Source organism: Marmota marmota, unplaced genomic scaffold, assembly GCF_001458135.2.
Source record: "Marmota marmota marmota unplaced genomic scaffold, marMar, whole genome shotgun sequence".
Taxonomy (NCBI): Eukaryota; Metazoa; Chordata; class Mammalia; order Rodentia; family Sciuridae; genus Marmota; species Marmota marmota.
The window spans coordinates 42,668,270-42,686,195 of record NW_026000026.1 but is presented as its reverse complement, the minus strand read 5'-3'; the positions used below and the strand labels follow the sequence as shown (position 1 = coordinate 42,686,195).

The 17,926-nt window shown below is 40.9% G+C and overlaps 1 protein-coding gene across 9 annotated transcripts in view; it reads left to right on the top strand.

The window, feature by feature from the left end:
* The window catches only part of Dzank1 (double zinc ribbon and ankyrin repeat domains 1), a 79,600-nt gene extending 67,296 nt beyond the window's left edge, over nt 1-12,304 (top strand). For 8 of the 9 annotated variants that reach the window (XM_015483305.2, XM_048811351.1, XM_048811350.1 and 5 more), the window contains 7 exons: nt 708-782; nt 2,297-2,393; nt 2,841-2,941; nt 5,897-5,977; nt 6,558-6,685; nt 10,583-10,657; nt 11,106-12,304. In XM_015483305.2, coding sequence (XP_015338791.1) covers nt 708-782; nt 2,297-2,393; nt 2,841-2,941; nt 5,897-5,977; nt 6,558-6,685; nt 10,583-10,657; nt 11,106-11,271 — 723 coding nt within the window. In that variant the 3' untranslated portion in view covers nt 11,272-12,304. Of the gene's footprint in view, nt 1-707; nt 783-2,296; nt 2,394-2,840; nt 2,942-3,073; nt 3,950-5,896; nt 5,978-6,557; nt 6,686-10,582; nt 10,658-11,105 lie in introns of those variants that run through there. The other variant, XM_048811356.1, reaches the window with a different exon arrangement.
* Nucleotides 12,305-17,926: the final 5,622 nt, after the last annotated feature.

Sequence of the window (17,926 nt, the reverse complement as noted above, 5' to 3'; positions counted from 1 at the left end):
CATTCCTCTAGCTGTACGTGGTGCAGAGTCACTCCAGTAGGGTAATTATACATGTATATAAGGTAATAATGTCTGTCTTACTCTATCGTCCTTCCCATCCCCACAGCCCCACTCCTCCCCTGACTCCCCTCTGCACAAACCAAAGTTCCTTTATTCTTCCATATTCCCCTACCCCACTGTGGATCAGCATCCACTTATCAGAGAAAACATTTGGCTTTTGGTTTTGGGGGGATTGGTTTATTTCACTTAGCATAATATTCTCTAGCTCCATCCATTGTGTATAAGTGCCATGTTTTCTTTTGGATCTTGCTTTCTTATGCATTCTAAAAGTCTCTGCCCTTTGATTGAAGTATTTAGTTTATTTATTATTAATGGAGCTATATATGTGGCTGCATTGCAAGTTTGAGGTCAAACCAGGCAACATAGTAAAATCCTGCCTCAAAATAAAATAAAAAGGGCAGGGGATTGGGGCTGGGGTTATGGCTCAGCGGTTGAGCACTCACCTAGCATGTGTGAGGTCCTGGGTTCAATCCTCAGCACCATATAAAGATTAGCAAATCAATAAAATAAAGGTATTGTGTCTAACTACAACTGAAAAATATTTTTAAAAAAGGGCTGGAGATATTGCTCACTGGTAAAATGCCCCTGCATTCAATATCCACGCTACCACAAATAAATAATCAATTAAAATAAAATTCCTTTAAAAGCTTATCTCTGCTACTGTCCATGAAGATGGCTGTGAAGTTAGCATCAGACTGAATTATATTCAAGTCTCAAACAAGGTAAGTAAACCCTCAGAAGTTATTCATTTGAGAATTGACCAATTCTCAACTTAAATTTATGGAAACACTTTTGTGTAATCCATAAAAAGGGAACTTGACTACAGTCAAGCAATTCTGTAGAATTAGTTAAAGAATTGAGTTAAATCTCAGCCAAATTCAGCTGTTAGGTACACAAAGATATATAGTAGTGGGAATTATCACCCACCCATGGTCCTGTAGTTCTCTGACTTATTCTTACTGAATTCTAATGAAATGTCTGTGATACAACTGATTTAGGGAAAGACTGACACAAATGTTTGCTGATGTGCACTTTGTCCTATTTGCTTTATATAAAACAAACGAACCGTTGTAGTCACATCTCCCTTTATCTTGCCTCTTATATAGTGACTGGAGCATTGCCACAGAGCCTGTAAGTATATAACAAGCATTGATTGATATTAGCTGCTTTAGCTTCATTGGACAAGTCAAAATTTTCAAAAGAATGATAAATGGATTGAGAAGATATGTAAAGAAGGCAAGGAATAAAGAGGGGAACTAATATTTATCAGGCCCTGGCTATGTGCCCAATAAGGTGCTAATGATATTAAAATTAGGATAAGATGCCAGTCACAGTGGCACATGCGTGTAATGCTGGCAACTTGGGATGCTGAGGTAGAAGGATAACAAGTTCAAGGCCAGTCTCAGCAACTTAGTACAACCCTGACTAAAATTTAAGAAGTAAAAAAAAAAAAAAAAAATTGCTGGGGATGTAGCTCAGTGGTAAAGCACACCTGAGTTCAATCTCCAGTGCTCAAGGGTAAAAATAATAATACAAAACATGGGCCCTGCCTAGATCAGGAGACTGGGTGTATCAAATGGGCTAATGCACATACAAGTGCTTTGAAACCAGGTTAGACACTAAGTGCTTTGTTCTTGGTTGTGCAGTTGTGTGCTAGTCCCCAGAATCAGTCCAGGTGGATACAGTCTGTGTTTATATATATCTCATTTTATAGAAACTGGTTTTACCTAATTTTACTTTCACAATACTCCTTTGAAATAGGTCATAATATTTCCACTTTGTAGGTAAGGAAACTAAGGGCTCAGAGAAGTTAAACAACTTTTTTCTTACAAGGTCGTTAATGCTAACAGAACCGGGAATCAAACAGCAGCCTCCCCATCAGACCACCCTAATTCCATGTCATGAAGGGACTTCAGTTGGGGAAGGACACAATTACTTTTAAATGATATCATGGTGATTGGCAGAAGCCTGTTGGCAGGCTGTTGTAATGGTCCCTGTGTGAGAAAAGGGTCATGGGGTAGTGACAGAGAAGAGGAGGGCCAACTGAGGTAAAATGGACTGCAACTTGGGGAGGTGAGGGAAGAGTCAGGAAGGATGTCCAGGCCTGTAGGCTCAATTGTCTGGACACACAGAGCCATCCATTCCTCATGAGAAGTAGGTTGGTCAGGAAGGTCATTCCTTCTGTTGAGGCCCAGCAGACCTGTCATTCATGGTGCTTAAATTTTTTCATCGCCAGAACCTATACTTCAGCAAGGCAGTGAATTTCAGTGACCAGTTTCTGAACAGTGTCACCGAGGGTGATAATGGGCTATACAGCAGCAGGACCAGCTTGGGTGAGTATTACTGTTCTGGTACTTTACAACTGACCAGAAATACACTGATTTGACAAGGATGGTAAAGACTTGCATAAAATTTGCCAGCCCGATCACAAATCTTAGTATTATGTTTCAGCCTTTTTATTTCTCTGGCTCCTTTAAAGTCAAGGCTGAGATTTATGAAATCCTTCATGGGGCTTGGAGAGAGATTCATTAGTGGGGGTGGGAAGGTAGGTCTTTTTTCAGCTTAAAAACTGAGATCGCATTTCCCTTCTCCCCACCTATCCTCTGGCTCCTGGACTGGGGAGTGACTCTAGCAGTCAGTCCTTCCTGTCAGGTTTAATCAAATGAAAATGTCTACAAAAGCCATATTATGCCTCTGACTTTTAATGGGCATAACTGTAAAACTAGCATACATTACATATATGGAGTGGAGGAGGATCACTTTGTCCTTTGTCATTGTAGTGAGCGATTACAGCCAGAGTATCTTAGATACCAATGAAAAAATCAAGAGGATGAGGAATCTCCAGATCAAAAAATTTCACAAAAAGAAAGAGCACCTTACAGTACGTATACTCCTTGGTCTTTGTGGCTATCTTCTTCAGCCTATCATTCTGATGTTTATTTTGGCATTTTAAAATGGAATACTTTCTCATTTTTTGTTCCTTCTTTTATAACAGCATATTTTTATTTTTCAGAGGGAGAATCCTTTACAAGACTGAATTAGAATTAAAGTTCTCATCAGTTTCCTGAATCATATCTTTTTCCTCTGGAGTCTGTTCTGTTTGCCCATCATTCTCTGTTTTGTATTTGTCTGGACTCAAATATGTGATGCTCCTTGGTTTTCTGGTCATTTGACAAATGAAGAACTAGTTGGATTAGCACTGGTGCCTGGTGTGGGTGCCCAGCATGGGTGTGTGGGTCTGAAGTCCTTGTGTAGATAGGTGGTTATTTTGTGGGATAGGCTTTCCTGCTGGTGTTGTGCAAAGGTCCGGAGAAAGCATGTGGGTCCCAAGCATTGTCAGTGCAGAAGGTCTTTCTTCTGGTGCAAAGGTGTTGGTGGTGTGACATATTCTCCTATGTTTCAGTTCTGCAAGGAGCTGTCTTTCCTCCCTTGTCCTTCCCACCCTCCCCTGAATTTGTCATGGAGGTCTTGGGCTCTGCAATTCTCTCTTCTTGGGCTCTAGTGCTCCCAGGAGATGACTTTGTTGGGCAAATCATGTACTTTCTAGAAAGTGGTTGTCAGGGTTTAACAGAATGCATGAGCTTTCTTTCTCCTTATGTGAGATAGGAGGGAAAGGGCATCTTAGCTACTCATAGTGAGCCCTTTAGTAGTACACTCATGCATTTAACCTGTACCGAATACCTACCCTCCTTTGTGATTAACTTTGAGTTTCTGCAGGATACCCCTGGAGAGAAACACTCAGGCTTCTGGTGTCTTCAGCTGGTTTTTCTTTGCTTTGATTTCTCTGCCAGTCAGATTTCATCTATTTTCAGTCTTAGAGTTCCTCAAAATTACTGGAAAACTAAAATGATAGATTCCCTTTCAGAGTTTCCCACAGCTCATAGTGAGTTTTGCTTTTCAAAAAGTATGCATCATTAATAATTCCAAAAGGGTTTTGGAGAAAGGAATGGTGGATGCCCTTGCTCTCTCCCCCACTCTGCCTTTTGGTTGGTCCTCTTTGGCTTCAGCACAGAAAACAGCACTGATTAGCAGCAAGCCCCTGGAGATGGAGATGGACACAATGTGGTGCTTACCCTCCACCTCTGGTTCCACCAGTTTCTAGAGGCTTCCTCTGTTTTGCACGCCCCCGCCATCCAGCTTGCATCATGATTCCGCCAAAGGCAGGAGCTCTGTTCTTTATCTTTTTTTTCCCCAGCATGTGCTTTGCGTGTAATCAATACCAATAAATTTGGGAAGAAGATGTTAGCATTTTTTTTAATTTTAATTGCTTATGATTCTTTGTGCTCTCCACCTCCTCCAGTTTGAAATATTGTAATGAGTATAAGAGAAGGTATAGAGCCCCGTGAACTCAACAATTTGCATCTTTGGAGACTGTACCCTTTCTCTGCATGTGGTCTGAATCTCCCATTGTTATGCTCCTTTACTTTCTCATTTGCATTTATGAGCTAAATGTCAGCAGCACTGATATTTATCCACTAATTCATTCATTACTTTTGAGCCCACCTGTATAAGGCATGGTTCTAGGTGCTGAAAATAAAATGTGAACCCAAGTTATAAAGATCTCAGACCTCATGAAGCAAACATTCTAGAGGATTCTAGTATATTTTTCTAAAAGGAGCCAAATTCATTATAAACAAGAACACCTCCCAGAATCCTCCTGGAGTTTACTGATTAGATTACGGTGCCTTGTTCCAAGATACTAGAGAGATGGGGTGGCCAAGGGGCAAGGAAGCGGTAGATATAGCCTGAACCCAACCTCTTCTGAAAAGCTTAGAGGCCCAGGGAACCAGGGAGGAGCAGGTTTTATTTCCATTTCACACACAGGCCAGTTGTGGTTCTGCTTGAAATTTATATATAAATATAAATTTCATAGCACTTTGAAAATAGACAAATTCTTTTTTTAAATATTTTTTTTAGTTGTAGGTAGACTCAATACCTTTATTTACTTATTTATTTTTTAAATGTGGTGCTGAGGACCAGTGCCTCACACGTGCGAGGTAAGCATTCTACCACTGAGCCACAACCCCAGCCCTAAAAAAACAAATTCTTAAAGATTTCTGACAATAAGCCAGATATGGTGATGCACACCTGTAATCCCAGCAGCTTGGGAGGCAGAGGTAGGAGGATCTTGAGTTCAAAGCCAGCCTCAGCAACTTATCGAGGCCCTATGTACCTTGGCCAGTCTCTGTCTTAAAATAAAAAAATAAAAAGGAATAGGTATGTGGCTCAGTGGTTAAGCATCCCTTGAGTTTAATCTCTGGTACCAAAAAAAAAAAAAAAAGCAGATTTCTGACAATAAATGACAGGGATTCGTTTTCTTAACAAGAAGTTGACTATGGATTCACTCATTTCTTAGGCAAGCATGGGTTCTGAACTCTCATATTTAGTCTGACATTGAACACTTTATAAAGCATGCCAAGTAAATTTTAGGTGTTCACCTGGCTGCTTTTTCTAGAAATACACATAAGGGAACTAGCTTGGAATTTCTGGAGTTTTGTGAGGTTTCCCATCACACCCCTACCCTTAAAAATATAAAACAATATTAGTGTAGTGACCTTGCCCAAGACAAGGTTTTGGAGACCAGAAAAATTAACATTAGATGTGTATGTTTGTGCTGTTGGCTTTTGAAGACCATATGTGCACACACACAAACACAGAAATATGCTCACACGTGTACTCTCATGGTCACACACACCCATCCATGTGGCTCAGAATTCAACTGAGAATGAGACACTATGCTTGGTGAGGAAGCATTTGCCTTGAGTGTTGGACCTGGAAATCAACAGTGCAGATATTTTGAGGCAGTGGAAATGACCCATGTTCTATAATCCTGCAGCCTGAAAACAGACTCCTACTGGCGGAAGTTGGCCCGACAGGGGAAGGAAGAATCTCTGTGCTTGAACAGCTGCTGGAGGAAGTGAGTGTGACTAGAACAGGTCTCTCTGTGGATTTCAGCCTGCCCTTCCAACTGCTCCCTTTTAATTAAAAGTTGTTTGAAAATGCAATAATGGCTAGTCAAAAGCTTTACATTTATTGTTACCTGTTGCTAATTTTTATAAAACAAACTAAGTAACCCAAGTAACATGCATGAAGCTAGACAGAATCCCTGGTCCATGATGTCATGTAACTTCAGCCTAGGTTTCCTAAAGAAACAAAATGGGGCTGGGGTATAGCTCAGTGATAGAGAGAAGTTACCTAGGACATACAAGGTCCTGGATTCAATCTCCAGACTGCCAAAAAGAAAGAAAAAGAAAAAGAAAGAAGAAACAATGTGGTTAGGGTACCTGCTCCCCTGATGTGAGGGATAGACATTTTAACTCTGGGGGGACTTGGCAGCTGTGTCCATTTATAGGCTGTCTTGATCCTTTCTTTGATCTAAAATTAACATAGTTCCATTATTGCTTTAATAGGACATTTGTTGAACTTGACAGGATGGCAGTTGGACAAGGTGGAGTTCAGGGTTTTGTAATGAGTTTTTTCTTTTCTATGTGCTGCAGGGAGCAGACCCCAACTGCTGTGACAATGATGGTCGACCTGCTATTATCGTAGCTGTTGTGAATAAGCATCATGAAGCCATTCCAGTTCTTGCTCAGAGAGGAGCAGACATTGACCAGCAGTGGGGACCGTAAGTGAAACGTTGAAAGTACAGCTGAGTACTGAGGTGTCAGAGCTCATGGAGCTCTGGTATAGCAGAATTAGTCTACACACATGCCCGTTTCAATTTGAACCACTGAAAGGCCATTTAAATCTCTTTTGGTCTTAATAAAAGGTTTGACAGTTTTCTAAAGATGAGCAAAACAAAATTTTTAAAATGATCTATTGGGTTACCAAATTTAATAACTCTTATTAATGGTAATATATTTTGTTAATTCATGAATTTCTATTTTCGTGGGGCTAGCAAATCTTTAGCTCTTGGGTTAAGCATTATTTTCATTATGAGCCACAGTGTTAAGATTAATACTAAGGGAAGAGAGGCCCCCATGTAGTCATGGGGAAACACACCCATGAAGTTAACACAGAAAGGTTGTCCCTGGATGCTAACACCATGGGGGAGGGTCTAGCACTTCTCAGCTCACTACATGATCTCCTGGAACCGTGGTTTCCCTACCTGTGAATCTGGATGGGGAGGTCCCAAGTTTCATTAATTCCTCGTCTTGGTGCAGTACAACTTCATGACCTTCTCTCCCAGCCTCAGGATTTTGTTCTCTTGCAACTTGATTTGGAACCAGGGTTGGAAAGTTCCTGTAGTGTGGGTCATTCAGATTAACTCATCTCCTGGACAAGTTGTTAAAATAGAAGTCTTCTAGGGATATCACAGTTCTCTAATACTGCTGACTCCTGATTCCTAAGTCAAGGTTGAGGTCTGGGTTAGTGAAACATCTTGCTGTGTAGGTCAGGCCATCAAAGGGGCCAAAAGTCTCATAGTTTTGCATTTATTACTGTATTTAAAACTTTTTCTGGTATTTTATTCAAAATACATCCCTGTCCATTTTTCTGTGTGCATTTTTATAAGTTTCTTCCAAATAGGACAGCAGTATCAGTAGTTACTACCCCTTTAAAATTTTCATCTCTTAGGAGAATATTGATGTAAAACTTTGATAGCTGGAATTTACTTTCTTGAGTTTCCTTAGGGTTTACATTCATCATACTCTGTCAGCTTCTTCATTCATCCCACATTATTGTATTATCATTGTTGATAATATAATAGTATTATTTTATCATTGATAAAATGAGGCTATCTTGTTTTATGTTAGGGTATACCTTATATGTTTATAAATTAAATGAGCTTTTCTTACAACATTTAAGCATAATGCTTCGTGTATGACACAAAAGTCAGTTCTTGAATTGATGCTTAAGTATTGTGAGTCCCAGCTTTATGAACAATAAGAAGACAAAACTACTCTGAATCTGTAAATGATTACCAATTTTATTTTGGTCTTCCTCAGTTTCCACTTCATCACCATTCTGCAAAGTGACACTGACCCACGTCTGATTTCGATGCTGTCTGGTGAATCTGACAATGGTTATGCCTGTCCATCTGAATTATGTGTAGTGTAGCCCTTCGTCACTGTGTTCGTTATCAAGGTTACCATGAGCACTGTGAGCTCATGTGGGTAGAAGAGAGGAGAAAAGCGAGGGTGGAGGACGTTCCTCTAAAGGGAACACAGAGATTTTCCTTTTCAATGTATGCCAGTAGAGGAGAGTAGATTCCCCGTCTAAGAGCTAAATTCTGCTAAATATGGTCCATGTCTGTTAGTTTGATGTGTTTATGCCTGCCTCAGCCTGGCCTCTGCGTCACACCTGGACCTCAGTAGCTCCAGGAGCCCCATCCCCAGATTCCATCCATTCCTCTTCTCTTACACATGAGCCATTCAAAGATCTGGCCTTCCTGTCCAAAAGGCTCAGTGAGTTGTTCCTTAACGAACAAGGATTAAAATGTTTTCTCACATCTGAAACATGTTCGGCTAGTGGGACAAGTTGGTCTCTATACAAGATAGCTTCTGTTAAGTAGCTTGGCAGGTGGCACAAAGCCTCCCCATAGTGCTTCTGGGTCCCATGTTTGTATTATTCCTATGAGAACGAACCACAGACAACTGAAAGGGAGTTAAGGAGAAATCCACACCCTCCACCAAGGAGGATGCCTCATATCACCAGACTCAGAAACACAGATTCAAGGTCTCATTGGGAGAGGGGCACAGAGAGGTGCGGCTGCTTTGGACTATAGCTGCCCTACTTTGCCTGTCTAGCGATTGCAAACATTTAGTCTCCTGGCTCTACTCTAGTTGCCAGATAAGGAAGATGCAATCATCAGTCTACTTCTTCGAGTACAGCTGTGGAGATTTCCACAATATGGAAATCTGAAACCCAAAATGCTCTAAGATCTGAAACGTTTAGAACCAACATGACACCACAGTGGAAAATTCCACACCTGACCTCATATGATCGGTCACTGTCAAAACACAGGTGCACTAAAAATATTGTATGAAATTACCTTCAGGCTATGTATATGTGTATAAGGAATATATGACACACAAATGAACTTTAGATGTGCTTAGACTTAGATCCTATTCCCATGGTATCTCATTATGTATATGCAAATGTTCCCAAATCCAAAACAAACAAACAGAAAAACCTGAATGTTTCTTGCCTTCATTTCAGATAGAGGATACTTAATTTGTATTCTATCCAGTAATTCAGGATTTACAGGGAGAAACTATACCGTAATACTTAGATAATACTTAATACCATGATACTTAGATTTGAATAAATAATGCATTAGCGGTCAAGTTTCTTTAAAACACAGACCCTTGGAGCACCACAGTGTACCCTCTGTACAAACTACACTCTAGAAGGTCTGTTATATTATAATTCCAAGTTACTCAGAAGAATCAACTCACTGGGTATCAATTCTACTCAGAAGGATGGGGTTCTGTAAGAAGGCATACACTATCTGGTGTCATATTGGAGTTCAGTTGTTTGAGGAACATTGTACAAACTTAGAGTTGTCAGAATCACAATGTAGTATTTCCCCAAACTGAACTATGGTTACACAGGAAATAGCCAGCACAGAAGATCTAGCCATCAGCAAATTCAGTTTGGGGAGAATCAGGAAGAAAGAAGACCATATGTCTACTCCGGAGATAGTGAACACCTTATAAAGACCCAAAAAACTTCAGATGTGAAGGGCTCACTTTATCTTCTTCAGAGAAGAGGCTGCCATACTTTTTTCTCCATTGGGAGAAACTTGTGGCTGCAGGTTTATTTGCAGGTGTGGGGACTGGGTGGTAGTGGCAAGAGAAGCTGGGACTGGTAGAGCACAGACCTTCAATTGCTTACCTCATTTCTATTTCCAGTCATGACTCCCACCTTCCCTCACTTCTGCCACCTCTTGATCAGGAGCCTTTCAGGAGTTTATGTACCACCCCATCCTCCATGTTAGCAATCTACTTCTCCCTCACTAGGTCAAACCTGTCCAGAAAAGGTGGCGAGACAATCTGGCATTGCAGCAGAATATGGTCTGTCTGATGTCTCTGGCTTGCCCATTAAATTCTAAGATTGGTGATTATTTTCATATCATGCAAGCCAAACTCAATGAAACCACAGCCATTTCCCCCACACAAAAATAGGAACTTCCTCCCTGAAAATTCAGTTACCAGGCAGATAGTACCTAAGAGGTTTAAGCCAAAATTGAGGCTATTTCATAAACTCTTAAAGGAAATCTACTAAAATAGTATTTATTCACATTTATTAAATCAGCTACAAACCAGATCCTTGTGGGTTTCTCACATTAAAAATGAATGTGTTTCTAGACTTTTTACTATTTGTCTAGCATCAAAGCTTACTACCCATCACAGTGTTCCTCTAAGGGAAGAGACAAAGAGGGGAGACTCATGGGATTTTCCCAGGTTAGTTATATGGATTGGTAAGTAAAACCAAGGTCCCTTTAATCACACTGACCTCTCCAATATCCTGATGTTGCTAACTAAGGATTTACCCAGGAATGTTTTTCCCCCACAAATAGGCTCAGAAATACAGCTCTTCATGAAGCAACTCTTCTTGGCCTCACAGGAAGGGAGAGCATCGTGACTTTACTAGGGTATGTTCTCTGACCTTTGGTGAATACTTCTGAGGGCCACAGTGATCTCTCTACTAACCTGTGATGATTTTAGAGGGACCCTAGTTCTTGAACTGCTATTGCTCTAAAGTGGGGAGGGTCACCATCTCACCATGTCCCCCAAGTCACTAAGAGCTTTTCAAAACACAATAAAAATGTTGTTCCCATTAAACATTTTGGTAAGACTTTGCTGCAAGGGGAACCAATGGCTAGACTTGGCAATTAAATATTTTGAAATCATACAGCCCCATAAAATGTTTTAGGGTATAGCCACCCCTAAGAGCTGAAGTCACACAGTGGCCTCTTGGGGACAGGTTTGGGAGGTAGGACCAGGAGGTGCTCAGTCTAAGCTCTGGGACAGGAAGAGTCAGGCCCTCAGGGTCATGAGCCTGAATCCTTCAAGGACCCTCTTTCTCCATATCTTTTGCAGATGCAATGCAAGCATCCAAAAGAAGAATGCAAGAGGCCAGACAGCATATGACCTGGCTCTGGAAATTGGGGATGACCCCATCACCTCACTCTTCAATGCTAAATTTAGCCAAGGGCTGGAGGAACAACTCCCCCAACCCAGGAACCTCAGCCTGGAGGACTGTTAGACATGAGGCCTTGCTGAAAGAAACCATCCAGCTCTGGTTGTTCTTTGTTTCTAATATGTGTATTTGAGCTTGGGGATTAGGGTTGAGAGGATTCGTAAGGTGTGTGTGTCTGTGTGTCTTTATGTGTGTGTTACTGGGGATTGAACCCAGGATCTTGTGCATGCTAATCAAGTATTTTACCACTGAACTACATCCCCACTCCTTTTTTAACATTTTATTTTGATACAGGGTCTTGCTAAGTTGCTGAGGCTGGCCTTGAACTTGCAATCCTTCTGTCCCAGCCTTTCGAGTCACTGGGATTACAGGTGTATGCCACCACACCTGGCTTCTTTTTGTTTTTGTTTTTGTTTTTTAATTGTTGTAAACCACCAATACTATCTGGGTGATTCCCAGTGTACCTTAGATTGTGATGAACTTCATGTATGCTTTTTAATGATTTATTGCTGGGATTTTGGGAATTTGGCTTTTAGTTTTTAATTTATTTTCAATACATAATAATTGTACATGGTTTAAAGCTAAAAAGCATAAAATTCTATGTAGTGAAGTCTCCCTACTGTCCCTGTCCCACAGCCACCACTCCCCTCCTCAGAGGCACCAATGACACCAGTGTTAGCTGTATCTTTCTAGCAGTAGTACAGGATTTAGATAGGCATGTGTGTATGATATACGTACATGTATACATGGAGTATACAAATAAACCGTGTAGCACATATATTCCTTTTCCCCCTTTTTTAACATAAATAGTAACAAACTGCACAGTGTTCTGCACTTTGTCCTTTAAAAAAAATATGTCTTGTAGGTGGTTTCAAGTTAGAATGTAAAGTTGAATTTATTGAAATTTTTATGTTGAACTCATGGTTACTCCTATCATCATGGTTTGTTGCTTGTTTGACAGATCAGCTTTAAATAAAATATTGGCAGGAATGTGTAATTGTGACTTGTGGACCCCCTGTTAATGTATGTAAGTAGGATATTTATTAATTTAGAATAATTAATTCTGCATAATAAATAATAGTCATGGTGGTGGACAGTACTATTGTCGTGACCTGTGCTTTTTTTTCCCTAGGTTGGGTGGCTGTATGTTGGAAGGATGGGAGGTTCAGAGTCACTGGGACACAAGCCCCTGTGAGTCTGGGTGGGAGCTGGTACTTGCTTCCTCCCAGGTCAGCCTCTAGGCATTCTGTGTAAGAGAAGCTGCTTGTATGGGTGACCAGTGTCCAGAAGAACCAGGGAGTATGGGGGTGACAACAGCAATTCTGGTAGCTGGTAAAAGTGTGATAACATCCCTGGAGGTCATTGCATCCCAAGTCCCATCTCACTTGTGTATTAGAAGCACAGATAAGCCCATTGGAAACCTGTCTCTGTGATTGGTGAGTTTTCCTTGTCTAATCCAGAAATAATCCTCCCCCTAACCTTCCTAACCTGTGCAGGGTTTCAGCCCTGGGTGAGCTGGCCAAGATGCCCAGTAGGATAAAGAACATTCATAGGGTCATTTATCTCTATCATCTCCAAGGCACCTTGCCTCAAGAATTCACATCACTTGCTTCCATTCCAACTTCTTTTTCTTTATTTTAAATTGATACATAATAGTTGTACATATTTGTGGAATATAATGTGATGTTTTGATAGAAATATGTTCTATAATGATGAAATCAGGGTAACATATCCATCACCTCAAACATTTATCATTTCTTTGTGGTAAGAAAATTCAAAATCCTCTCTTCCGGCTATTTTGAAATAAGCAATTCATGATTGTTAACTCCAGCCACCAGGCTGAGGTAGAACACCAGACTTATTTCTCCCCAACTTCTATTCTGAATGCTTTAGGACCTGGTTTTTGCTTTTTTTCTTACCAAACAGAAAATTAAGCGGGTTTCTTTGAGTCTTACCCATCTTCCAGTTCCTCAAGTAAATTTGAGCATAGCTTCTTGGTGGTTTTCTTTCCTTCTTTTTAAATTTTTCCTAGTTATATATGGACACAATATCTTTGTTTATTTATTTTTACATGGTGCTGAGGATTGAACCCAGTGCCTCACATATGCAAGGCAAGCGCTCTGCCACTGAGCCACAACCCCATCCCAGCTTCGGTAGTTTTCTAAGTTTAGGCCCTGTAAGACCTACAACAGGTGAGGTGAAGTGACCCTCTTTTTTCATGTAGACCCAAAAAAGAGAACTAAGGCCCACACTGGGGACACTCCAATCCTTCCCTTTTTTTGGATTTTTTTGGGATTGAACCCATGGCCTTGTGCATGCGAGGCAAGTATTCTTCCCCCTGTCCTTAGATCTTGGGTCCTTGCCCATCAACGGGTATCCCCTGTGGTTCCCCTTGAGAAATCCAAATCCCCTTCTCTACTTGGCTTGTGACCCCTTGATCATTCAGGCCCATCCATGACTCCTGGCTCTTCTCTTGCTACTCCCATGTGACTGTACCTGGGTCCAAAAAGCTTACCTGGTGATGTGCTCAGAACTGACCTTATGCTCACATGGTCTCTTCTTTACATTTATAGAAAATCCAACACATAAATACCTCCATTCTCATTTACTCTGTTCCCATTTAAATGGATTTTATCGTTGTGTATGATATGCTGCTGCCACACTGCCATCAGCTTAAACTACCTCAGACTTCTCCCCCAGGCTTTGGGCAATGACATGGTGATGCCCCAACTTCTGGAAATAAATATGAATTTTAAGAGTTAAGGAATGACAGCTTTAATTTCTTATAGACCTGCTTTCTTTTCTCCTCACGACCAGGTCTTTTTAATCAGATCTGGGTAAAGTCACATTTTACACAAAAACTCAAGGTTCTGCTGAGGGGGAGCTACTGGTCCTTTGTTTTGCTGAGTGTAAGTCACTACAGATGATGAGTCACACATGTGACTTTTTCATGAAGGCACATCACTGGGAGGTGATAGCATAGAGAGGCTGTAGGTTAAGCACAATTCCTGCTCTGCTGCCTGATTTTCACCCTCTTGGGTCAAAGGCACAAACTGAAGTTGCATCAATTGGTTTGCACTTATTTTTGTAAAAATAAAGCTACATTTGGTGAGTGTTATGATTTTAATATGTCTCCAGGACTTCATGTATTGGAAACTTAATTTCCAAATCCATACATTAATGGTGTTTGGAGGTAGAGCCTTTGGGAGGTAATTGGTATTAGATGAGATCATGAGGGTGGGAGCCACATGATAGTATCTGTGCCTTTATAAGACGAGGAAGAGTGCCCCAAACTAGAATACTTGCTCTGTCTCCCCATGTGATATGTTCCACCATGTTATGGTGTAGCAAGAAGACCCTCTCCAGAGGTCAGCCCCATGCTCTTAGACTTCTCAGCCTCCAGATTCATGAGCTAAATAAACTTCCATTATTTATAATTACCCGGTTTGAAGTATTTTGTTATAGCAACAGAAAATGAATGAAGACAGTGAGTTTAAAACTATCGAGCACCTTTGTTCAATTTTGGAAAGAAGAATCTTCCATGATGAGGCCTACCTGGCTATGCTGTGCCACTGGGTGAGCTCTAATCCTGAGTCACTATAATTTGTTCTCTGTCTCAGCTGGCAACACCAAAATGCCCAGGCCTCCTCCTTGAGACAGGTCTGTTCTCCCTTCTCCCTCCCACATACGTCCAATTGTCAGGCTCCGAGAGTTTTATCTCCTAGATTGTTCCTGGCTGCTTTTCCTACTTTATCCCTGAAACCACCAGCTTGGCCAATGTCTAACAGGTTTGACAAAATCACCACCCTACAATGTCTCCACTCGTGGCCTTATCCTTTTGGAGCTGCCTATACAAAGGGGACCGTGACAGTGACCAATTAGAATGTTTCTATGGTTTCCCTCCATTTGTCAGGAAAAACAAGCTTCTCTAAGGGCCTGCACAAGCTTTACTTTCAGGCTTCTCATCTTCCCAATGTTCCAGGATCTATCACCCTCAGTGACTCATACTCAGCAGGTGCTTAAGGGGAGCACCCCCTATACAGAACCTTGAGTAGTGTATGCAAGACATGGCTTTACCCAGATCTTATCACACAGACCTGGTCACAAGCTAGTGAGAGAAGGAAAAGAAAGCCAGGTCTATGAGAAATTAAAGCTGTCATTCATTAACTCTTGACATGTATGTTTATTCCCTAGTTTTCATAAGTGCCCAGGCCTTGGAGGAGTCTGAGGTTGGTTAAGCTGGTGGCAATGTGGCAATAACATATCATATACAACATGCAAAGAGCCATTTAAATGGGAACGGAGTGACTGGGGATGGAGGTCTTTCTGTGTCAGATTTACTATAAAGGTAAATAAGAAAAATATACATAAAATATTAACTTATTAGATGTCCTCAAAATATTTATGTTAAGCATCAGATTTCTTTTGGAATGACTATGAGAGTTCCCAGTTTTCCTAGTGGTTGGCACAATTTTAAATTCTGGGTAGACAGCTGCTATCCCTGTTCTGCACTTCTGTGCTTGTCTTTATTCTGTACACATTCATTCACATGATTCACTTTTAAAAAAAATACATTTTTATAGAAGGCAACATGTCTTCTATAAAATTTTGAAGGCAGTATGCCATATTAAATTGTTTTTTAAAATAACTTTCTTGGGTGTCCTATAATGCATAATGAATGGAAAAGAGGAATGTTGACATTAGGCTACAGTGATGAAAGAAAGGAAAGGAAGGAAGGAGTTTGGTTATCATCACTCTGATAAGTCTTTTCTTAGAAAACTATTCTAGTGAGATACCAAAGACAGCACTGGATATTGGATAGAAAACAGTGTTTAAGGGGCTGGGGTTGTGGCTCAGTGGTAGAGCTCTTGCCTCTCACATGCAAGGCCCTGGGTTCAATCCTCAGCACCACATAAAAATAAATAAATAAGTAAAATAAAATAAAGTTAAAAGAAAACAGTATTTAAAGACTGAGACCCTTTATGCCATTTTTAGCTAATACATTTTACTTTACTCCCTGTGGTTGGTTTCCAAAACAGCCACATGTTCCTTCTTAACCCTTAAAGTCACCTGTGCTTGAGTATCGTGGAATCAAACAGCCATCTTATGTGGGAATATTCCTAGCGGTCCCTGCCTTCCAAGTTCCATGTGAGTAGAATACCAGGAGCACAAGCACTCCAGCATGAAATGGATTTCTCTTGGGGAAGTGAGGCATCCTCTGTGATCTAGTAACAGTGGTGTCCCTAACTGGTGGCCAGGCCCCAGCATCAGGAGTCCTGGCTCTGGTGCCTTGAAGGTTAGTCTTTTTCTTGCTGGGGTATATTCCACATAATTTTTCACTTGCCAACTACTTTCTTTTACAGGAAGTTCCATCAACTCACCTCAGTTGCTTTTTTCCCTTGTCTGTTCTTAAGTGCCTCTGATTCAGGTTTCTGCTTGTCCCTGGCCTACTATAAAGTTGAAAAGTCTCTTGGTTTCTCCTTAGCACCCCAATCCCTCCAAAACATAATAATTTCTCAAAGGTTTCTTTCACGTGGAAAACATGGACAAAAATTACCCTTTCTTTGCTCATTCCTCCTGTGTCATTTGATCCTAAGATGATACACAAAAGCGTACAGATATTTTCAGGCTTTATGTGTACAAAGAATGAGTGATCTTCTACCTTCCCAGTGAAAAATCCAGCTCCAGAAACTGCAGGTTGTTTGTGTGTATATGTGTGTGTGTATGTGTGTGTGTGTGTGTATCCTCATTTCTTGGCATAGGTGATTATCCACAGCTTTTATGTCTGTACTCTTTGAGTTATTCTTCCTTTTCCATGCAAGACAGACTATGTTTGCCTATCTCCCTGCCCATAGGAAGGCAGGGGCTTTTCTGTCCTTTTCAGACAAAGCTGGTGTCTCTATTGCAAATGTCTTGGATTCTATGTTTCTTATTGAATTTCATTCCATTAGACAAAACCATATCCACAAAGATCTTCAAGAAAAGCCTCTCTCTGGTTTGGGTTGAGTGTCAGAGTGCTCTGGGATAGTACCCTTAACATTCACAGAAACCATTTTGTATAGAGTCTCAGAGCCGTTCAGTTAAATCTTCCTGAAATCTTAAAAATACACACAAAAAGATAGTCTTACAGCTTCACCCTTGAGATGATCTTTACTTTAAAGACCATTTTGAGCAAAACCACTTTGGTCTGGAACACAGTTGAGGAGGTGTGGTTAACATTCTTTAAATGTGGTTAAATTTCATTAGCCCAGCAACTGGAGAACTACCAAAGGTGTTATGGACAAGGGGCCTTAGGCCAATTAACTCGATGGTTGGTACAGGCTCTAGGTCCTAGGATAGAATGCTGAGGAATATGATTAAAAGTCCTATACTCTGGTATTACAGGATAATTATCCCTATTATTGGAAGCTGAGAAAGACACATGATTAAAGTACTGGAGTGCCAATGAGGTAGTACAACTGAGGTGCCTGGGCACTATCCATGTTCTTGGTGGTCTGATATAGGTGTATCTAAGACCCAAAGCTCTGAGACTACAGAACTGCCCTGGGAATGCAGTGCTAAGGACAGTGTATTGGTAGGAAGGTCCCAGATGGGAGGACCAGGGACCAAACATGAGGAAAGCAACAAAGGGACTTAGTAGATGATTCAGCAAAGGCAAAACATAGATCTTCAAGAGATAAGGCAAAAAGCAAGAAAGGGACTGGGAATGGTGACACACACC